Source organism: Diadema antillarum, unplaced genomic scaffold (assembly GCF_040938485.1).
Source record: "Diadema antillarum isolate AM-2024a unplaced genomic scaffold, OU_Dant_1.0 scf00000098, whole genome shotgun sequence".
NCBI classification, from domain to species: Eukaryota; Metazoa; Echinodermata; class Echinoidea; order Diadematoida; family Diadematidae; genus Diadema; species Diadema antillarum.
Genome location: NW_027270987.1, coordinates 1,393,317 through 1,416,937, shown reverse-complemented (window position 1 = coordinate 1,416,937; position 23,621 = coordinate 1,393,317). Strand labels below are relative to the sequence as shown.

General features: G+C 38.8%; 3 protein-coding genes across 3 annotated transcripts in view; 1 reads left to right on the top strand and 2 right to left on the bottom strand.

Moving 5' to 3' along the window:
• LOC139718625 (uncharacterized) overlaps positions 1 to 11,387 on the bottom strand; it is a 51,814-nt gene extending 40,427 nt beyond the window's left edge. Inside the window, exons 1-6 of the mRNA XM_071630083.1 lie at positions 11,306 to 11,387; positions 8,491 to 8,575; positions 7,426 to 7,597; positions 6,132 to 6,240; positions 5,267 to 5,445; positions 3,220 to 3,335 (exon numbers count right to left, since the gene is read on the bottom strand). Coding sequence (XP_071486184.1) covers positions 3,220 to 3,335; positions 5,267 to 5,445; positions 6,132 to 6,240; positions 7,426 to 7,597; positions 8,491 to 8,575; positions 11,306 to 11,320 — 676 coding nt within the window. The 5' untranslated portion in view covers positions 11,321 to 11,387. The remainder of the gene's footprint in view (positions 1 to 3,219; positions 3,336 to 5,266; positions 5,446 to 6,131; positions 6,241 to 7,425; positions 7,598 to 8,490; positions 8,576 to 11,305) is intronic.
• A 46-nt stretch (positions 11,388 to 11,433) lies between these two features.
• Positions 11,434 to 15,817, top strand: LOC139718653 (cyclin-Q-like). Its single transcript, XM_071630111.1, has 6 exons — positions 11,434 to 11,493; positions 12,889 to 13,006; positions 13,486 to 13,694; positions 13,994 to 14,108; positions 14,777 to 15,025; positions 15,731 to 15,817. Coding segments are annotated over exons 1-6 (780 nt in total). The 5' UTR covers positions 11,434 to 11,491.
• Positions 15,818 to 18,569: 2,752 nt separating this feature from the next.
• LOC139718651 (ribonuclease P protein subunit p14-like) lies at positions 18,570 to 22,498 on the bottom strand. The gene is made up of 4 exons (XM_071630110.1): positions 22,416 to 22,498; positions 21,091 to 21,252; positions 20,170 to 20,248; positions 18,570 to 19,599 (listed from the first exon to the last, which is right to left on the bottom strand). Exons 1-4 carry the CDS (start codon positions 22,496 to 22,498, stop codon positions 19,525 to 19,527), a joined length of 399 nt encoding a protein of 132 aa, XP_071486211.1. The 3' UTR covers positions 18,570 to 19,524.
• Positions 22,499 to 23,621: the final 1,123 nt, after the last annotated feature.

The window sequence follows — 23,621 nt, the reverse complement described above, 5'->3', positions numbered from 1 at the left end:
TTGGACAGAAGATTAATTCAATACGTTCAATGTGGGACAGTCATCACATAGTCTACTGCTTTGTAGAACTTCGTTTTGTGTGTGTTTCTTTGGAGTTTCTTTGGATTTGCTTTAAATTTTCTTCAAGATAAATTTTTCTACTTGCATCATATCAGTTTCACCCTCTCTGATTTTTACTGACAAATTTTTGGTGGAATATGAAAAGGATGTCAATGCCATTCCCTCATTTATTCTCTCATTCACTCTTTTAAAAGTGATGACTGATGTAAACTGGACGGAATAGTTGAAGGCTCAGTCTCAGCTATGAACTGTTTAGGGTCTAAACCTGGGGTGTTAATCTAAAGCTACCACCTTGGGCTTCAGATTAGTACCTCTGCCTCTAGGCCTACTTAATTAAAGAGATTCACACCTGTATCTGAGTCATGTTGATCAAATGTATGTCCAAAATAAACATGGACACAATCAGAGCCATATTAAGTCCTGTGGACAGATCTACTACAAATATGCCAAGGAAAATGCATGAGGATAGCAGAACATGAATGGAAAACATGACAGACTGTTTAAGAAAAAAACAAATATATATAACTTATATGTCAGCAACTCAGCAAATTTGATTTCAGATACAATAGGTTTATTCTATTACTGCCAAAACTGCAATTATGAGTCTGCATGCTGATGATTGGTGACAGTGGATTGGACAGAGTTTATATTATTACCTGATTTGGTGAAATTACAACTAACTGACAAATTGCTCTTCATGATGTAAACTGCGATGTAAGAATAACTAATTTGCACAATGAAATTGCTTGTGAATGAGCAGTAAGCACAAAATAGTCTTTAACGCCACTGAACTGAAATGATATTCAGTGCTTAGGCTGCTTTCATCACTGTACAGAAATGTAAAGCTTGAAGTCATACAGATAGGGGAAAGTGATTCAGACTGGAGTACAGCATATGATATTTAGAGACAATTACATGATTCTGAGAAAGAGAAGTGGTGAAAATGCAACCCTATCTCTGTGCAGCCAGACATAGAGTAAGTGCTACTCTGTTGAGTGTCCAGTAGTGTTGAAAGTGAGTTATTAATGGTTAAGTGTGCATGTGGACTGTACATCAAGTAGAATCAAGTTTCCAAGGATTGGGTGATGAACAATTGTACACTTTGATTAATGTGAACCTCAATTGTAAGATGCCAGGAAATATGATATGTGTAAAGTATTGGCTTTATCATGATACTCATGAAGTTAACACTGTCTAGTTGTTTCTCCTCTGTTCTTGCAGAATATCACAGCAAAGCATAGACCCTTATAGCAACAATACTCAGGAAATAGAATTGCATCCTGTTACTTTTGCAAGGTTACAAAAACATGATCTGTATTTGATTCTAATGAACTATTTACTTACTGTATACGCTATAATTTTCGCGTACATAAATATTCGCGAATTGCCGCTGTCACACATTTTCGCGAGTGGTTAAATTCGCGATTGGGGGACCAGAGAAAATATGAAGTGGCAAAGAAAGTGTGAATTTTCAACTTACTAGCAAATAAGAATGATACTAGTTATACACTGCATGAAAAAAACTTACCAAACTCTGCGAACTAGTAAGTTAGAATTCAACATTTTTGAAGTGGTTAATTCCATCGCGCTAGATTTCTGACGAGTGGTCCCCTTGCGATAATGGATTGGCTCTCTACAGTATTCGTAAGTATAGACGTGGACGTGCTGTATGTACGTAAACAAGCTTAGCCAGTATGGTCTGTTCAGTAAGCCGCGACATGGTATACTAGTACTGAAATGTTTGTATCATCAAGGCAAGGGATTCATTTTGGAAGGTAATATTTTCGCGTGTTGTTAATTTCGCGAATAGCTCCCGACTCGCGAAATTCGCGAAAATAAAACCCCCGCGAAATATATAGCGTATACAGTATCAGATGTTCCTGTCTCCAGCAAAGGATTGCTTGTGCTGATATATTAAAGAGAGTGTCTATTTGAATATTCTGAGGGGTTAGGAAATTCAGTGATTCCTTTCATCCAACAGAAAATTTATCACTGATGTATGACAAAGTGCACTGACATGCCAACTCATGTTAGAATCCCACATTAGAACTCTTCACGGTATAACCACGCCCACTGCCGAGTGCCCATGGGCTGACAGTCTTTCGCCACACTGCCACGCCCACCATCTCTCCAAGGACAAGTGTGCGAGATGGTCCCTCTGCAGGACACATTCAATTTGGAGCCCATTTCCAGCCATTTCCAGGGACGTGAGAAATTGAGTGCTGGCGCCCCTACCTAATTGAAAGGGGCAGGAAAGCAGTCCTGGAAAAACGGGAAGGCAGTATGGCATGCCTTCACATGTGGCCTGTCACGTGTGGGGCAATGTCCTCTTCACGGACATAGGAAGTGTGCTGTCAGAGTCGCAAATCAATTGTTTCACAATAAAATGAGACAACTCTCTCAGGGTGTTACAGAGAGGAAATTGGGCAAAGGGATTAGGGAAGGCAATGGGGGCTGGGGGAGGACAGCAGAGGACTTGGGATGACAATGGACCTTGGGGCAAGTAGGACTTGAACACAGGATCTCCTACTAAAGAGTCCAGGGCACTATCCACTAAGCCACCAGACAAGGGTCACATCTTGTGCTATTGAAGCCAAGCATCGACAGTACATGTACATACTGCTACGAACCAAAAGTGGGCAGCTTACTATGGGGCAGTTTGGGTACTATGTGGCAGAAGGCAATTCAATCTTATCTATGCCCCCATTTTCAACCAATTAGAATTGCGGATTCATCAAATGAGCTATTTAGATGTATTTAGCAAAGGAAGAGGATAATGGATATGACAGTTGAGCACATGAAAACTTGGAATATGCATGGGGGGGGGGGGGGTACAGAGTGGGAGAAGAAGACCAGAAAACGGGATAAACTTGACTTGGTATTCATTCTCAATCAAATTAACAGAAGGCAAATTGAAAGGCATCATTCATCACTACAACAACCGAACAAAAATAAAGGAACACATAGTAGGCCTACTCCTTGGCCACATATACTGTGCATCCAAATAACACGAACTTGGGGATGATGAAATGTTGGATCACATGTCAATGCTTCTCTGCAGTCATTAACTTTGGAACTTGGTATGTGAGTAAGAGACATAAATTCAACATCAAAAGGTTATCTTGCTAACAACAGCGGAGACACATGGTGTCAACCTACCTTGGTAATGCTGCAGCAATTTGTTCATTCTGATGTCCCAGACCTTCACTGTGCTGTCGGTGCCGGCCGCTGCGATGCAGGTACCACTTGGGTGAAAGGCAACTGAGTGAGCAAAGCTGGAGGGGGGGGGGCGGGGAAATCAGATTCTTAGTATTGGACAGGTATTTACAGCTTTTGGCACTGTGTTTACTTATGAAAGTTCTGTAAATTTACTCTGAAACAATATATGTATGATTTCTAATACACGGTGTAGTCGGTTGTCAATTGATATGTGTTCTCCACTAAGTTGTTACTATAAACACCAAAATATCAGTACAGGGTGCATTTAAATCTTTGCTGCACAGGAAGTTTTGTTTCTTATGTCAATCAATGAAGGACATTGTCCCCAAGTTCATGCCTGCCATTTGCAGCTGACTTCACAGAGAGTTCACTTGCCTCTGACCTTTTTAATCTCGAGAAAAATTTTCATTGATAGCCAAATCTGGATCAGCTATTTTGTGAGAAAAGGGTTCTGCAAAAAACATGTCTGATTTGATTTAAATGTCAGGACAGCTAGAGAAGTTATGGAAAGTCCGAAGTTGTAGAGATTGCAACCTCCTGCACACGCATGTACACACAAACACATTTACACACTTATGTACATATACAATAAATACAAGTTCCTCCATGACTTTTATGATAAATGTAAGGACTGGATTCAGAATTAGATTTAGATAAAAAGCAAAGGCAGGCATAGATGATCTAGATTCTACTATATACCATACTCCCAGAGATGAAATGAAATTCTTGAGGGAAAGTCCAAGATAGAAATTGCTCATCAATTAATGGTGCAAATTGAGTAAAATGTCAGAAATCAGCCAAAGAGAAACCAACTTCATAACTTTGCATCTAAGCACATGGCCATATAAATCTTTGTTTACTTCAAAAGTATGTGAAATACCGATAGTGTAATCAATTAGCCTGTGGAAGCTACTATAGTCTACTTTAAGTCTAAGCATTTTTTCACTTGTTTTTACAATCCCAAAGTACTCCACACCATCTAGGCAAACAGACTGTGCTCACTACAAGCAATAGAGGGCACTCCTCTACACTTTACAAAAAGCATTGAAATCTGACAATCGATAACAAACAAAAACAGTGACTTGCTGCAAGTACACACATATACCATGGTATGTACACAGGCAAATTCAGTGAAATCACTGAGCAACTCATGGGTTAAATTGCACTTGACCTTTTCAGGGAAAAAATGCAAATCTTTCACATAGAAAGAACAGACACGTAGGAATACATGGCTCAAACAAAGAAATTAGAATGAAGATAGCCAAGTACTGTAACATTCATCACACCACACATGGTCTACATGTATAATAATCTATATCAATAACAGTCTCAGTGTCTAAAAGGGACAAACTTTGAATAGATATTTTAAAGACCCAATAGTGTAGGAATATCACGCAATGTCAAGGCGGGCCAGACTCAAAAATAATTGGGAATTCCTGTAACAAATTGCGTACCATATGCTCTTTATCATTGTTCTATATGTCAATACACACACACCCGAAGAGCCTCGCCTGGAGCAAAACATAAGCGATGAGTGTACACATTCATGAACATATTCGCTGACAGGCGAATCTATTCTAGCAGTTCTGTGCTCGTCATGGCTTCTGAATGTACCCTGGTGGGAAGCGAATGAAGATTGATTCAATGATTAGGGTAGTGTTTCATGAAAGTTGTCAGCGCTGACAAGTTGTTAGTCTCTGACAATCACCATGGTAACAGTCAGTGACAGGAGCATCTCAGCCAATCAAAACCAAGGATTTTGCTGAAATTGTCGGAGACTGACAACTTGTCAGCGCTGACCAAATTGATGAAACACCCCCCAGTCAACCTTCTTTCCCCACACTATCAGGTGTTTAACCCGTTGAGGACGAGTTCCGAGTATACTCGGGCAAGCGTCTATGGGAAATGCATGTTGTAGCAAAATCAAACCGTCCTCAATGGGTTAATGCAGACTTTGTGAAGCAGTTTGAGAGCCGAAAACACTCACCCTCCGTGCTCAAAGAACGTGTGGATGCATTCCTTGCTGGTCCTGTCCCAGACCTTGACAGTCTTGTCATCACTCCCGGACACGATGAGCCGGCCGTCGGGGGACCACTTGGCGCAGCGTACCCAGTTTGCGTGCTGAGTGAGGGAGAACTGGAACCTCTGTCTGTGGACCGTCCATATCTGGGACCCCACAAGAGATGCATAATATGCTATTACTCCTTTTATCTTGTTTACCAGTAATAATTGTATCATTAGCATTTCATGCAGGTTACACCTTTGCTTAAACCTCTTGAATTTCTGTCAGTGAAAATGGATAGATGTGGTGGGTATGTTGTATGAGCAAGGAGTTGATATGATTGATGACAAATTCTTCCAAACTTAAATGTGGCTCAATGTCTTTACTTCAGTACATACTGACATTGAATTTCAGTGTTACACTGGTAAAGGATGATGAAAAAGCTCACTGTCTTTTGACAAGCCAAAAACCAATCTTGGAGATGACACTGCATTTTTGCAGGACTCTGAAATGCATGTAGCACACTTCTTTTTCAACTTGACTCTGTGTGTTTTATACAAACATGACATGCTTTACAGGCAAATGCTTACACAATTATAACCATGTATGATCTGGTTGTTTATTTTGCAAATCTGCAAAATTGTACTGGGCATTGAACAATAACAACAGAAAATAGTGTTTTAAGCACATTTTCCATGAAAACAAAACTTTCATAAAAAGACACTATACAAGAATGCAACATAAGTTGAAGCTGGTCTGAGCAGTAATGATCATCTATGTTATCACATCAAATCAATGCACAGAAATAAACTTGTATTCTACGAAATCGGTTGGAAGCATTATGGGTTACCTTGACAGTTTTGTCATCAGATGCTGTGAGCAGGAACTGGCCATCGTTAGAAAACTGCACACTACGCACAGTAGCTGTGTGAGCTTTGTACACAGTTGATTCTCCCTTCCTAAAGAATTAAAGATTTGGTACGAAACAGAAAACAAAATCAGGAATACTATCATTTGGAACACAAAGGAACATCTAAAAACAAAGCTTGCTTTGAATTGTGCATACAAATGTAATCTGAAAAACATACAAATTTACTCTCATCCTAATTTCTACATGTATCCCTATTCCAAGTTCAAGAGATTGATGTCTTATCTATTATTTATGAACACATTCAATCACTTGTGGTTAAGTATAAGAAGAAACTGAATAGAAAATTGAACTAAATTAAGATAGGAAACAAATTCATTATCAAAGGTGCATAGTCCCGGTAGTGTAGAGGGCGCTGTTGATGATACTGCTGATCACCGTTAGCATTGATACGAAGATTACCGAAGTTGAGCTGTCATCAAGAGTAAAGTGCATAGGTGTTGCTAAGTAACGTTGCCTTCGTTGTCTTCTCTGCGCATCGCGCAGTCTGTAGTAATGCCAGGGTGCGTGCATATGTGCTTGTTATTATGACATCACAAAAGAAGTTTGCTAGAGCTGTCATCCCCCTGAGCCGAATCATGAGCCGAACTGTGATCGGACCACTGACTACAGTGAATCGGACTTCTTCGGACTTGGGGAAGTGGGCCACAGCGTAAGCGCTACAGAGGAGTCGATAGCGTAGGTCTCTATAGGAAACTTGCGCCATGCGCCCGCGTACGCATTTGACTAAAACACCGGGCCCATGCACCTTTAAGACCTTAATATCTTCATGGTGTTCAAAGTTCAAGGAAATATGACATGACAATAAGATGGGTGGGCATTTGTAATTTTCAACCCTAAGCAAGAGCTTATTCTCCAGCTCTTTGGACTAACACCACCTGTCTGAAAAAAAAAGGAAGCATTTGCTATTACAACAGCACGAAAATATTCACTCTTGAATCAACTTCTAGTTCAGCAGTGGGAAAGTACATCAACGCTCTTTTCTCCTATTGTTTGCAAAGACTCAATCTCCTTAGAATGGTGCATCATCGTCAAGACTAATCCTATCAGGATCCTCATAAATGGAAGGAAAAAGAATCAAAATGAAGTTAAATATAACTGCAACATGAGTGAATAAAATTCATACACATGTGGACAAACACATGAAAGGACAAAATACAGGTACTAGATTTGCCGATATAATGTGATTTCTTTGTTGCAAAGACAATTGACTCACACACTGGGAATCCACAGCCTGACCGTCTTGTCTCGCGATGCCGACGCCACGAGGTGTCCGGATGGGGAGAAATTGACAGAGAGCACGGCATCTTTGTGACCTACGAATCGAAAGGCCCTCATCTGAGCCTTGAAGTTCCATACCATCAGGCAGGAGTCCATACCCCCAGAGGCTTTATAGGAGAGAATGATGAGAGCATGATTCACTTGAATTAATGATCTCACACCAAGTTGTTTGAATACGGGTAGTTAACAAAATATTGATGGAAGTACCAGTAATGTTCTGCAGTCAGTAGAATTGTGCTATATCAAAATAAATCTTCAGTACCTTGTTTTGAGCTTCAAAGGGAACAAGAGACATCCTATGTTAAATGATTTAAAGGACAGTAATCATGATTAAAATTGATGAATTCTTGCATCGATTTCTTTTTTTTTAAATTGCAGCTGATTGACAATTGCCCTTTATCGGCATAAATAAGCATCAATTATTCAGTGTTTGAATAATAACCTTGATAAAAAAATCATGGGCATATGACATATACTCTAGTGAGATTGTTCAAACACTGAATAATCAGTGTTTATTTTGTAAGGACAATTTGTTGATCGTTGCAATAGCATGAGTCATATTGAAAAATCTGAAGGGAAAACAAAAAGAATACCCAGTAAACACTCGATTAAGAAAAAGGGAAAAAATAGATGTCTTTATGTTCATATGATCATTACTTATCAAGCATTGAAAACACTGGGTTAAGGACAATAAGTATTTCCTTCATACCTCATTTTATTTGGGTAAATATAACTAAACATGCCCTTAGTGCCATTAATAGTACTACACATTCACCATAAAATAGTTCATTTGAGGGAAACACAGTCAATAATAAATATGTATCATCTGTACACTGGAGGTTGAATGAATCATACACAAGGAAAAAAATTCTATTCAGAACAAAAGGAGGGAAATTATGCAAAAGATTCTGAACTAATAATTCAACAGAGATGATTTATTTAAACTGTCATTTGAATGATAATCACATAAAAGTGTAAAGAAATAATACTAAAAGCTCACCTAGTTGCTTCATATTGGGATTAAAGTCAACACTGGTTATTGTATCCCTGTGCCCTTTGTAATTTCTCTCCAGGGTGGGGTCCTCCTGTGGGAGAGAGTTTAAACAAGCAGTAACAAAACGTATGTCTACAATAAATAACAGTGGACACGCAAAAATTAATCCCTGAAGGTAAATGCGCAAATCTAATGTGATAATGTGTGCCCTACTTATTTAATATACATTTGTTCAGTATATAGATCAATATGATAATCATTATTCAATAATCCAAGTATTGGCACCTGCACCAGTTCAAGGTTTGACCTCCCATGCCAAGGTTTGACTGAGCGCAAAAGCATAGGTTTTGGCATGTAGTAGGCGGTCAAATTTTGGATGGTGTTATGGTCTAATTATGGGCAGCTTGCATTTACTAAATCATTATAAAAGTGAGAGCTCCCTGTAATCAATTATTTGTGCTAGAGTAGACTCTACAAAGAATTTCACTTGTTTTTCACTCATGTGACAGCTATGACCTTGATAACTGACTGTTAGTGTTGACATGTTGTCTTTAACTTTTAAGTCGATGGAATGTAAACATTTCATGAAAAATGGAATTTTGTGAAATTCACCTTATATTTTCTTTACGGCATTAGCATTGTCGTGCTTTCTGTCACCTCTCATTTCAAACAGTAAAATTGGTAATTGTGCACTTTATAGCCCTATATTATCGGTGCGAGATTTTACCCTAATCGAGCAGTGCGTGCAAATTTGAGTATCTATCAGGCACCGCGGGTTCCATAGCATGTGTTCTGGTGCTGTGATGTGTGCATGTGTGTGAGATTTTGCGTTGGGATGCAGTGTGTGTATGTGTCAACGCGAGTGTGCATAATGAAAGCACATATGGTACGCTACATGGTGGCTCTAATGCCCTTCCCTGCGCGGCGTGATTGAGAAGAGACAAACAGGGTGCTGTGCATTGGCACACAACGGAACCGCAACCAGTCGTAGACCTTCGTCCTTCTTTCAGGATTTTAAATGAATGGACGAGCAGGGATCAACAATTAAAGGACAAGTCCACCTTCATATACATGGGGATTGAGTGAATGCAACAATATTAGTACACCACATTAGTGAAAGTTTGGGGAAAATCTGACAATCTGTTAAAAAGTCATGAATTTTTAAAGTATCTGTGCAATCACTGCTGGATGAGAAGACTGCTACGGTGTATGATGTCACATGCATACAACGATATAGACGGTCTAAGGAAAATAAAGAGAGATTGTCACAAAACTTTACTTTTTGAATAAAGTGCACATTTCTCCGACTTGGTACTGATGTATGTTAAGGGTAATATTATTCCCCCTGCCTTCTGAAAGAGAGAAGTCAAGTGTTCTTTTGTTATGCGAAAAAAGTGAAAATATGTTGATTTTTCTGAACACTTTCTTCATATAGATCTAGGTCTAGTTGTACACATGTGACATCACAAGCTATTCTCATCCAGCCGTGACTGAGCAGAAACTTAAAAAAAATTTTAACTTTTGAACGGATTGTCTGATTTTCCTCAAACTCTCATTGATGTGTTCTCCTAATATTGCTGCATTCATTCAACCCACATGTCTGGGAAGGTGAACTTATCCTTTACCAAGGGCTGCCAACTCTCGCACATTGAGCATGAAACACACATTTCAGTTCGGGAAACCCACTCACAAGGGGGGCCCCTCCTTATAAGTAACCCGTCCCCCTTATAAGTAACCCCGTCCCCCTTATAAGTAACCCCCGGGGCACCCCTTATAAGGAGTCTCCACGCTTTTTTGCAATGCAACGCGAAAATGAAAGGACTGCGGCAATTCGCTTGATTATGTCCATAAAGCTTCACAAGTTTCCTAGTTACTCACGAAATTTGAGCAAAATCGGTTTGAGGCATCATATCTAAAATCATGGATTTAAATGCGATGTCAAACGACCCATGCGAATGCTGTAATGCGAGCGATTACTGGCGCGAGTGTCGCCAGGCGCGGCGGCGCGGCAATGCTTGAGTGCAGACGTGGCGACTGAGTACGAGAGAGTCTCCGTACTCAGTCGCCACGTCTGCACTCAAGCATTGCCGCGCCGCCGCGCCTGGCGACACTCGCGCCAGTAATCGCTCGCATTACAGCATTCGCATGGGTCGTTTGACATCGCATTTAAATCCATGATTTTAGATATGATGCCTCAAACCGATTTTGCTCAAATTTCGTGAGTAACTAGGAAACTTGTGAAGCTTTATGGACATAATCAAGTGAATTGCCGCAGTCCTTTAATTTTCGCGTTGCATTGCAAAAAAGCGTGGAGACTCCTTATAAGGGGTGCCCCGGGGGTTACTTATAAGGGGGACGGGGTTACTTATAAGGGGGACGGGTTACTTATAAGGAGGGGCCCCCCTTGTGAGTGGGTTTCCCGAACTGATTTTGGTCCTTTTTCATTCTAAAACTTTATTTCATTTGCATGCATTACTATTGATCTCACTCATTTTAACTCCTAAATTATAGCATTGGCCTATGGGAGTCTCACTCTCAACTAGTTTCCAGTGTTGGTAGTATCACAGAGGACATTATGTCCACTTACTGCCTTGGCAAAATTATTTATTGGCTGCACCCGGGCCCGCCCAGGCCAAGCCAAGTACAGTACACACTACACAGATTACAGTAGATGGGGCTAATACACGTCTGCATTCTGGTGACTTGCCGGTTTCCGCATAGCCACTAAATTTGTGGATTAGAGGACATTGAAGTGCTTAGTAGCTATTCGGTGAATTTAACATGTAGAACAATACCAATACGGGTAAATACTTGCTCTTACCAATACGCTCGCCATATTGTTGATTTTTATCACTTTGTCCAACTTATAAACAAGAAGTCGGCGTCTTCTTGCGTTCAAATTATTTCGCGTGATTATTTTGAACGAATTTGTTGTACGCATGCGTGTTGCACAAATATCGGCAGACGAGCCCCAACATCGGTGACTGATTTCTCCACAATATTGTAAATGTAAGTATGTAAATTGTAGTATAGAGATAGCAGTGTTCGCGTGTGATTACTATTAATAAATCAATGACAGATTTAAGCTGCTATATCAAATTTAGTCAAAGTTAAAAGATTTTTTATTCAAAGCTAGATGGGCTCGTAGCCAGTATTTCAGTCCCATACGTAGCAAAGCATGTTGCCAAAAAGGCAGTGTATAGATCATGAGATAACGTTCTTACATACTATGTCATACAACCACACGTACAGGCGCGCCGCGTGGCCCCGGCCCATGCGCCCAGTTGGGTTAGGGTTTTTGGTTATGGTTATGGTTAGGGTTAGGGTTAGGGTTAGGGTTGGGGTTAGGGTTAGGGTTAGGGTTAGGGTTTGATGGTTAGGGTTAGGATTAGGATTAGGGTTAGGTTTAGGGATAGGGTCGCTGGATACAGATACAGCTACAGCTAACACACAAACACATAAAGCAATTCCAATGTAACTGTTAGTTAGGGGTCTATCTACAAAAATTATCATTGCGTAAATTTGTTGACACTTGAACATCACAACGATGGAAAGTTTGAACTACTTTATTTTCTATTCGCAAAAAATCATTCTCATCGTCATTTCTCCCCACTTTTTTTTTTCTTGTCACAAACTTTCTCATCTGTTGGCTGTGTTGCAATGCAAGTTTTCTCAGAGATACAGAATACTTTCTAACCTGAGGCCTCGGGTTTGGTGCACGCGCATTCCCACCCCTCAATGGATGGTGATGTGGCCGGCCATGCCAGCCAGCCAGCCAGCCAGCCAGCCAGCCAGACCGGTGCAGCGCAGCAGCAGTCAGCGGCAGTCACTACTCTAGGCCCTACAGGAAATATTTCCTGTAAACAGTTAAGAGATCAGTGGCTGCAGCTTGATGATAGCGCTACCAAGTATCATGCATGCCTTGTATAATTGTATACGCTGTATAAATACTATACGTTCGTTCAGGCTGTGGATAGTAGGATTTTCGGTCTAGTACGTAGTGGTATTGGGCATCCGGTATCGGGCATTAGGTATTGGGCATCGGTTATCGGGCATCAAAATCTTAAGTCTTCTAGACTCTTTAACACAATGCAGGTCAAACTGTCGGCACATTACTGTACAAGATTAATCTACCTACCTACCCAAATGGATACCTATGGATGTTGAATGTTACTGAATGCAGGCTTTAAGCCTCTGTATTCAGGTCCATTACCAAGCACCAGTGCAGTAGATGTAATTGTTTACATGTAGTAGCCATATGGTGGCATATGATTTGAGATGTGGTAATCACTTGGGGTGAATTTAGGCTGGCCCAGCATTGCTGTTCTGAAATTCTACACAATATTCAACTTCATCTTCCCATATCAGGCAGGGTGTTAACTCACTCCTTTGTTTTTATGTTAGGTCGGCAGCTGTCATGAGTAGTATCAAAAACTCAGTGCAAGTGACAAAGACTGAAGAGCGTAAGATGGAGACAGGATGTCCAGAGAGACATAAAGAGGTCAAGAAAAGGCACTTCAAGGTGGGTACAGTAAGGAAGTTGGATGTTTTCCTTGCATACTATAAATATTGCATATGAACTTCAAAAAGGGAATAAAACACGGGTTCTGTTTTATGGTTATATTTATACTCTAATCTCCAGAAAGGAAAGAACAGAAACAAATAACAGCATGGCAGATTCTATATCAAAGCACCTAGACAACTAATTTGTGTGTTGATAGTCTCATTGTGACTGAGATTGTAGATGTTTCATTGAGTATATTTCAAATTGTGCGACAGGGTATTGTGTCAAGTGGATGAAAGGTCTGCCAATATCAGAAGTAAATATGCAGTAAAATCCAGGGCTCAAATTGCTTACCTGTTTAAGCTTAATGAATGACAAGATCTCTTTAATTTGTTAAATCTCAGCTCAATTTGAATTAAGCTCTTGATCTCCATATAAATCTCTTGTTTTACAATTTGGTATGATATGGTATGTTATGGTTTGTACCTGGTATGCAGGTTCTTCAATATATGATGGAAGCCGGAATCAAACTTCATCTTGAGTCTGTGACACTGGCATCAGCCTGCTCCATTTACCATCGCTTCTTCGCCGAGTGTCGGCTCAGTGACTACGACCCTTTCCTGATTGGAGCCACAGCAATCTACCTAGCAACAAAGGTGGAGGAACAGCATATCAAGCTGAGGGACATTGTCAATGTTTGCTACAGGTGAGTAAAGTTCGTCCAATATGAGCAAAATGAGTCCTTTCAGTGATGTTACTCCTCCTATTTCAGGTGCTTTTGCTCCTCTTGCTTTAGAACAATGAAAACAGTATTATCAAAATTTCCAGTGTTATACTCTGATATTTGCCTAATATGTATTCTCACAGATGGCCAAAAAAACCCTCACATTTTACTTCTTCAGTTGATTTGATAAAAGATTGCACAGAATAATTAGTAAATGCTGTGATATTGACACGCATGAAGTCTTTCACATCATTAGTCTTGCAACTGTCGTTTATTTGTAGAATCTTGCACAAAGATGGTACACCTTTGGAAGTCGGGAAACATTACTGGGAATTGCGAGACAGCATTGTGAACTGTGAGCTTCTTCTCATCCGCATGCTGAAATACAACCCAAAGGTAGGTAGTAATATAAATGTGTAGGATGATGTGATTTAATTCCACAAATTATCCAGGAAACTACTCAATGTGTGGTAAGAAACAGCCTGTAAACAGTAAAACAATAACAATTGCATCAACATTTCAGACACATGCACACATAATGTACAGCCTCATGTGCGAAGTGCTTTCATGTGGGAAAAAAAAAGTACATGATGTGAATTCGAAATGCATTTGTCAGTAAGATCTGTTGTTGTGTAATACTGTAAAAGTGGAAATTTTCGCGGTGTTGAAATTTTCGCGCATTTCGCGCAACCAGAAACTAGCGCGAAAATAAAAGCCCGCGAATATTTTTGCTTGCCATATGTTCCTGTGCCTGACGTCTAGATTCTGCGGAATTAAAAACATGCGAAACTCTTCTGACCCGGCCAAGTGCGAAAAATTAGTCGCGCGAAGATATCCACTTTTACAGTATATGCATTAATTATAGATCTGCCTGACTTTTTGCCTTTGTTTCAAAGCCCAGACTTTGAAATTGATTTTGAAGCACAAAGGGGTAACTACTTAATATTATATGGTCTAAATGTACATTTTGTTCTCAGCTGACACTATGTTCATTACTCATATTCCTCCTCTAATCACTGATTATGTGAATTCGTATGTGTATACTATATATTTGTCTTCATTAGGTTGGTGACCTACCACACAAATATCTTGTGCACTATCTGAAGTCGATGGCCGACTGGTTTGACCCGGCGACTTGGACGCAGACACCTGTATGCAGGACGGCATGGGCCATGCTGCGTGACAGTTACCATGGTGACATTGGGCTGAGGACCAAGCCCCAGCATATGGCGGTGGCAGTACTGTACTTCTCTCTGCAGTGCTATGGTCTGGAGGTGCCACTAAATACCGAAGCCAAGGTTCCATGGTGGAAGGTAGACTATATACTCGCCTAATGTTGATGATAATCATGGTTTTTTTTTTAGAAGGTTTACTGTGCAACACAACATTTATGATCTGTCTTATAGAATGCTAACTTTGTTGGTAATTATTGTATTGTGATTGAATGAATTATAATGGCTTGTGTTTCATTCCTCCAATGTTTTGGAGGAGCACTTCAAAAAAAATCTCAGGGTAATTTTGGCCATGCTTTTGAATACTTAATGACTTTGTGTTATTACTATTGTGCAAAGTGAGAAATGAAACATTTTGACATGAAAGACATAAAAACTTTCTGTTTACCTGGTAAACAGAAATGTTATATCCAATGTAGTTAATCCCAGGAGGGGGGGGGGGGGAAGCCTTTCAGAATAATAGTTTGGTTTTTTTTGTGGTTTTTTTTTTTAATGAAGACATTCACTTTTTCCAATTCCACAATTACAATAATGCATGGAGTAGCATATTTCTCTTTGAGTCTAGCTGTCTTTTACTACCGAGAAGCTAGATTATCCAACTCTAAAAATATGTTGCTTGTACATATGTGAACAATGCCTGGAAAAAAACAGTGTACAGATGCAAATTCATTAAATTCAAATAGATAAACATGAGAGTTTACTCACTCCGATTTCATTCAAACCTAATGAGCTAACAACAGACTTTCCTGGTATATGTAATTTTTTCGTTCACTTATTTTATTGCAGGCTTTTTCTGATGACATTGATGAAGACATCATTCAAGGAATCATCACAGAATTGATGGAACTGTATGATTTAGGTGATCAAACATGACACCACTGCCAAATCATACTTTGAAATCCTATCTTTGGAGAGTTAGATTGCCCTGGACCAGGGATTATCACTTCATGAGACTGTTTGGATGGCATCACTTCGATGTGCTTGTAATGAAAACTGTCCTAGCAAATCTGTAGATTGCATGTCAATGAAAGGTCAACTGAAGTGTGGTTCATTACAGGCTTCTGTTTGCTTCACTTTAATGGGAACTCATAGAAATCTTAGTGATAAGACTTGGCAAGGTTGAATGAAATTGAGTTTTCTAAGGGATGTGTAAGTATAGGAAGTGTCACCAGTCTCATGTATCAAGTCTCCTGGCTAAGAGTTTGAATAGGACGAAAGTGGGAACCCCCCTTCCACCCCCCCCCCCCCCAAAAAAAAAAAAAAAAAAAAAAAAAAAAAAAATTGGATTTATGGTTTAAAAAAAAAAAATTCATTCCACAGTAGCAGCTAAATATTTTGGTTGTGGGTGCACACTTTTCTTGGGGGGAGGGGGAGGGGGAGGTGGTGGGGTGAGACACTCAGAAATGACAAGTATACCTGATTCTGCAGGAGTCTCCCTGAAAATTCAAATGTCTCTTCATGTCCCAACAGAGGGTTTTGTCTTTATATATGCCTCCCTTAGTGGGGATTTACTACCCATTGAGAACTTGTAACATTCAAGTTGTTGCTTATCGAAATCTCAGACTAGTCAGAATTTTGATGTGTGAATGTTGCCAGCTTTGCTCAATCATGCGAGAGGAAAATGGAAATTCATTTATTCTCCTAGAGCCAGCAACCTACAATTCATGTACTTCAATTCTTATCTTCATTTTTATATAAACACTTTGTGCTACCAAGATGAACCCATACAATTGTAATTGAGGTACGATGTTATCTGCCAATGAAATGTGCCAAGACGGAACCTAACACACACACACACACACACACACAAAAGATAAAATAAAAGATAAATAAATCCCAATACAGTGATTATGAATGTCATGCTAAAAGATCTGAGGTGCCTGTTTGAATCTTTTTTGCTGGTGAGCCTGTTACTGTATGTTGAATGATTTCTCGTCTCATGTAGTCACTGTACTTCCATTTAAGTAAGTTAAGCACAGATTGCTTCTTTTTTCTTTTCTTTTCTTTATTCAGTTGGTTGAGATATTCACCCCAAATGTGTTGATTCAGTGAATGAGAAATTATTAGTAGAACACATCAGTGGAATTTGAGGAAATCTTTTCAGACATTAATATTGTAGAGTTTTGGTGACATTCATGTGCCATTATGACTAAATAAGAAGTCGACATCAATTTGTGATGTCACTGTAATTGAATGATATGAGAGTTTAGAGAGAAATAAAATGATTAATGAAAAATGCATCTTCCCTTTATACATTACTGACACATACATGTGAAGGGTATTATACACTGTATATACATGTACATGTAGTAGATATCTAGTCCTTCTGTTTTCCAAAGTCAATTAAGCACTAAAAATTGAAAATGTGGGATGACTTTTTATATTTAAAAAGTGACATTTTGAACTGTTGTAACCTTCCAATCCAGCCATGACTGCGCATAGAGTTCACCAAAACTATCAATATTTCTAACTTCTGTAACAATCTGTTCAAATTTCCTTAAACTTCACTGATGCATTCTGTTCATATTTCTATCTTCTCTGATGAAGATTCCCCCGTATGATTATTACAAATGTACTTACAAACATGACCCATGCATTCGTTCATCCATCCTCTCCAAGTGGAAAGTTTTGCACCATTAATCTTTTGTTCTCTAGTACATGTACAACAATTTTTGCTGACTGGTTACATGTAATGACATTACATGTAATACCTCAGTTACTTGTGGACAAAATACAGTACAAGAAAGTACAGTATTCACACATTCTTATTTTCCCCACAGTTATCACAAAATACACGGCATTTCCACACACCACAAAATACTGTACCTTTATGATGAATGTCTAATCTACATGTATTTCACAACAATATATGGGACAAGTGTTCATCAGCATAGTGATAAAAAGTTTGGTCTCATCTATTTCAAAACAATTCACAAGTGTACATCACCACAGCAAAGACAACCTTCTGAGAACATTATAACGAGCCATTCTACACCAATGAGTAATGAATTGGCATTCTGAAATTTATTTTTGTAGAAACGTAGCAACATAACATGCTCAAGCAAATGTACAGTACAGTCAACCTTGCCTAGGTCGAATCTATTTGGACTGTAGAAATACACTGTAGCTTCTTATGAGGGATTAAAATCAATAGAATATAAAGAGATAAGGATTTGAAAAGACCTTCAACTTGGGCGATTATTCAACTTATGTGAGGTTGACTTAAAAGGTTGACTGTACAATGTTAGTAACATGGTCCTGTGACCTAGCCGACTCTCTCAAGGTGTTAACTATACAATATCCTGTCCAATAACTGACAAACATTTGTTTGATTTCACACATTTATTATTAGTTTGGCAGATATCCACTGTAACGCCCCATACACTGTATGTGAATTCTAGTGCCCATACACTTCAGGACTGAAAGTTCAGGAGAATGTTGGTTTTAATTGCGATTCGCTGTAATGGAGTAGAATAGAACCCCCCCCCCCCACTAACAAAATAAATAAATAAAAGATAAAAACATATACCCATTATGAAATTAATAACATGAAATTAATTAAATTTACAAAGCAAAACATTGACACAAATATATGGATAGATGAGCCAATGCTTATGTTGCTACACTGGTAATCTGTGTAACCCATGTTTATAGGTCATGACAGAATATCACAATTTAAAGGATAATGTGATACAAAACACAATTCCTCTATAGCAGCATACCTGTGGTGAAAAGGAACAGACTAATTATTACCATACTAGCAGTAACTGCTATGTCGTACTCTACCTTTGTGTAAATTCTACTGAGATCTGAATCCATAGTTCAGCAGTCGATATGCAAAAGTGAATGCAATATGGCCACAGGGAAAGGGGCCTGAAACATTCATGCCTTTCACCCCCTCGATGTAGTGGGGTGAATGTAAGTTTACTCTTAATTTGTTGGGGAACTTGTACTAGGGGTGGGGTAGGGAATGATTACCAAGGTAGACAGTCTTTCACAGTTAGTACACATCAATTTCCCTGTGATGAAGAGTTACATAGTGATTTCTAGGGGCACCAACCTCTGCAGATCTAGAAACATACTGATGGACAGTAAACAAATATGTTTTGAAGGCAACAGTCATGTCTTGGTTTGAAAACGGGAAACTTTCATATGCTCTGCTTGCTAATTCAAGTTTTAGAAAATGAAACATTTTTCAGTGTAAAACATATTTTCTTATACTGTATATTTCATGAAGAAAATACATCCTAGTTCAAAACTTTGGATCTCTTGAAGAATGTGGCATAACTCATATTAAGTGACTGTATACCAGTAATATGTGGAAGAATTGTCTGCAACCACCTGAAATTAATTTTCTTGATCTTGTGACTGCATGTATAAAGTCTTCTCACTCATCACACTCTCTTAGCCAATGCGATGTGAACTCGGCAAGCTCCACACCTTTCTGCGAAATGCACGAGGCTAATCACATCAGCAGCATATAATAGTCTTGAAAATGTGTGTGTCAACAGAACTTTCAAGCATCCTCTCTTTTAATGAAGTCAATCTTGCAAATGAGCATGAGGGCACTGTTCTTTTCCTCAACCACAGCCGCTCAGTAATTCAAGGACCCCTTGCCTGCTGTCCACAGCCAGTGAGGAGAGATGTGGGGACACCTGTAAATGTAGAAACAAAATAAAATGCGTGATAGAGCAGGTCATGATGGCATGTTGGGGGGGGGGGGGGGGGGTGGATGGGCGTGGCTATAAAGTGGTTACCATTACAGCCTACTTGTGACCAAATTGTACCAATTTCAATTACAACTTTCAAAGCAAGTTATAAGGGGATGGACAAAAGAAAAATTATGCACACTTTCCTTATCACTTCAAATTTTGTTTTTGCATGTGAATGCTTTGTCAAATTTCTCTCAGCTGCCCATTAATTTCATTAATTACTTAAAACACTGTCACACAGATTGCTGGTGCAATTAGCCAATGGTACAGTGTAGTTCCTTGCTCGGTCCCATTCACGAAGTGGCTACCAGCTGCAAATGCATTCACCATACACTGAATCGCAGGCAAGGCAAAATGCAAACCTGATTTATCACATATCCTCTTGAGGAATATTTCCTGTATGAATTGTACAGATATCAAATGCTGTTAAATTTTAGCAGAATTTTTTTATAGTAAGGCAGCGAAAAGGTCATGACTCTGCTTCCATAGAAAACTATCATGGTAGCCGCTCACCTTGTGTACAATGAAGACACATCTCCGGTCATTGTAGTACCCGTACATGGTCAATGCACTCCAGAGTTTCACCAGTCCACTGTAAAGATGAAGATATCCCATCATGTGGATGTTCAACACACACATCTACATCTCATTTCAATACAGAAAATGTCCTGGCCTATGCACTTCCCTGAATTCACTTTTTAGCTTTAAACATTCGTTCAAAAAAACAAAACAACAACAACAACCCAAAGCAAACAAACAAACACTTAATAGTCTTCTTTCCTCCTCCTGATTTGCCAGGATATTGAGTTGATTTGGAGTATTTTGAGATCAAAGGTGTAAAATAATTTTGAAAGTACTGGTAGTACACAACTTTTATTCCTGAAGCACTCTCCCCATCAGTTGTAGGTAGGAAGAACTTTACATGATGATCGAATGTGCTCTAGCAATCATTTTCCAACAAACTGCATGTTATTCAATCCAGCCCATAAGATCCAGGGGATACTGCTGTTGCCCGATTTGTCAATTGTTGATAATCTAAAATGTAGTACTTTCAGTGAACCTTTTTGGCTAATATTTCACCTTTGTGCCATTGCCCAACTGATATTGTATTATCACAGCATTATTTCAGACATTTCTTATGCATATGTGTACATTTTAGAGTGAAAATCAACAGTTCTGCAGGCATATCAATAGAACTCTGCTTTCACTTTGTTGTGCAGACTTCTGTCCAAACAAAGCCACTTCCAGGTCATCACGTCATCCTGCACACCCCTTTAATGCATGAAATCAAATAACTTCGGAGAGAAAGATATACAGGGGGACCTCTTGATAACAAGCTGCTAGGGAACCACTGAAATGTCCTTGTTACATAACATTACCTCGCCATATCCGACCTTGTTATAACAAGGATCCACTGTACTGACGACAGATTACCTGTGATGAAATCTGAGGATTGCCCGCAGGTCGTCTGGCTGGTATCTCAAAAGATCTAACGTCATGGCTGCTCCGATGTCGCCATGAAGTTGCCTTAGAGCCAGCGTGAGAATGTACTTGAAGACTGCATCTTCAATCTCTGGTGGAGTCCCTTCAAATTCTCTGACACACACACACACATAAAAAGGAAAATAATAGAATAATTTCAAATTCACTCATTTCTTACCTGCCACATAGCAAATATCAGGCAGATATTCAACTTCCTGTACATGGTTTTTATCATTTTAGTGCAATTATCGCAAGATACTAGCTATTGCAACGAAGAGTATCGAAGCTCATATAAGTCAAACTGCATTTCAAAAAGGTTGCAACCCCATGTATTATTGATATATTTCATATTAATAGATCATAAATATATACAAATCATTTAAAGACAAGATATCATCATCGTTCCTTTTGTCAGTCTAGATCATGATATCCAGATCATGCTTCTTTCGAAAGAATTACAAGTGTACTTGATAATTTAGAAGTTGAAAAACTCAATTAGCAATCATGCCAATTTAACACAAGGCACACATGTTCATATCTATTTCAAGAATAAACTGTTCACAATGTTTCTTACAAAGTGGTTACTAGCATTCATAAAGAACATCTACACCTCATGGTTTGTTGTTTTTTTTTTATAATATGGAACATAATACCACAAAAAAATTGAACGTTCCTCCAATAAAATGCCAAAGACCATGTACACTTATTTGTGCAACTACCAAATCATACCCGTGTGGAGTTCAAAGGTCATCATGGATGGTTGATGATGGATTAACATATTTGACCAGAATCTATCCATTTCAAGTTTTCCAGTCTAGTCATTCTGTAGTGTTCTCCCTAACATTGTAGTACAATTGTACTTGTAGTCAAAGATGCACAGTTACATTCATTTACTGGTAGATGACTAACCATGCAAATCTTTATATAATTTCAATGCAAAAAGAAAATCAAGTGTAATGAAGTTTACATCACATGAATTGAAGATACTTTGTGGCTTTGAATGTGACACAAGGTCCATATCCTTCATAATAAAATCAATCCTACAAGTAATAATGAATTTTTTAGCAATAAATTGGATAAAGACATAAACCTGGTATTATAATGAAAACTACAGTTATCAACATTTCTTTAATCTTTCAAGGTAAAGGAATTATAGGGTTGGAGTTGGTGTTAGAGCTTTAGAGTGGTAGTACATAAGGAACTCTTTTTAAATACATAGTAAAGCCTTGCAGGTTCATCATGTACGATTTACGTAATGATTTTAAAGTCACACTTACAAGGAAATGTCCATATACATGTACTCAGTATTGCCCTTTCTCCTCCAACTCGACTCCTCATCATATTTCGGGTTCTTGTCCATCATGAGTACCACTACCTGTGCGACCAGTTGGGTCTGCTCTGTGTGGTTATAGTCAGTAGCTGTATATCTTTCCACTTCAGCCGAAGATCTGGTTGAACCAAGATTCAGGCACAAGTACATGAATATCTCTGCTCTAAGCAATATGCCTTCCTTTCAAATCAAGTAAAGTCACATTGCATAACATATGATACTGAAATGTGTTAAGGGTAAATTATACCACCCTGTTTTCAGAAAGAGGTCAGTCAAGTGCTTTTTCATTTTCCTTGATAAATGAATTATATGATTAATTCTCTTTATATTTTCTTTAATTGTATCATCATCAATGCATGACATTTATAAACTATTGTACAGTGGAAACTTGATACCGTATAAAGAGATCTGATAAAACAAAATACCTGATATTACAAACTAGTACGTCTCTGGTCCTAATGAATTATTATTTTTTTTGTGTGTGTGAATGTTTACTGACACCTGCTCAGCTACAAAAAAAAAAATATCTGATGCAAAGAACAAATTGTCTTGGTTCCAAGGATCTCATTATACATATTTGTACCAAGTTTCCATTGTAATCTTCTCATGCAGTGATGGCCACACTGAAACTCTCTAAAACTTCATAACTTTTCAATGGATTGTCTGATTTTCATCAAACTCCACTGATGTGGTGGTATTGCTGCATTATAAAGCCTATTAGAATTAGAATGATATGGATTTTGTTTCCATATTTACATTTAGGCCCTATGACCCTATGACCTGAATCCTTCAAATGACACTTAATTATTTTCATATGAATGTAGGGGTCTATGTATCTTGAATTCCACAAACACAAATTCCATCAAAATCACAGGACATACTTTAATATACTGTACTACAAGTTTAAGTTACTCAGCTTGTTTTTTCAATCAATCACATAAAGTTATAGAACCAAAGCAGTCATCAGGCGTTGGGGTATTGACAATGAGTTTCACGTCATTGCTCAGAACAGCTCACTCTTCGGGAGCGCCATGATTGCGGCATACGCTGCTTGCATGCACACTCTGAAACTTAAGTTTGCCTTCTAATATTATCTTGTATCTATGAACATACTGCTGGGGTTTAGATCTAACTAGCCCGACCAGACGCTGTA

Bases quoted from the DNA above. Each gene is read 5' to 3' on its own strand.
- LOC139718651 (XM_071630110.1), bottom strand. From the start codon at position 22,498: ATGGACAAGAACCCGAAATATGATGAGGAGTCGAGTTGGAGGAGAAAG. The intron at 20,249-21,090 runs GTAATCTGTCGT...TCATCTTTACAG, and splicing joins ATCCTCAGATTTCATCACAG to TGGACTGGTGAAACTCTGGA. The intron at 19,600-20,169 runs GTGAGCGGCTAC...CTACATTTACAG, and splicing joins GTGTCTTCATTGTACACAAG to GTGTCCCCACATCTCTCCTC.
- LOC139718653 (XM_071630111.1), top strand. The intron at 13,695-13,993 runs GTGAGTAAAGTT...GTTTATTTGTAG, and splicing joins ATTGTCAATGTTTGCTACAG to AATCTTGCACAAAGATGGTA. The intron at 15,026-15,730 runs GTAGACTATATA...ATTTTATTGCAG, and splicing joins CCAAGGTTCCATGGTGGAAG to GCTTTTTCTGATGACATTGA.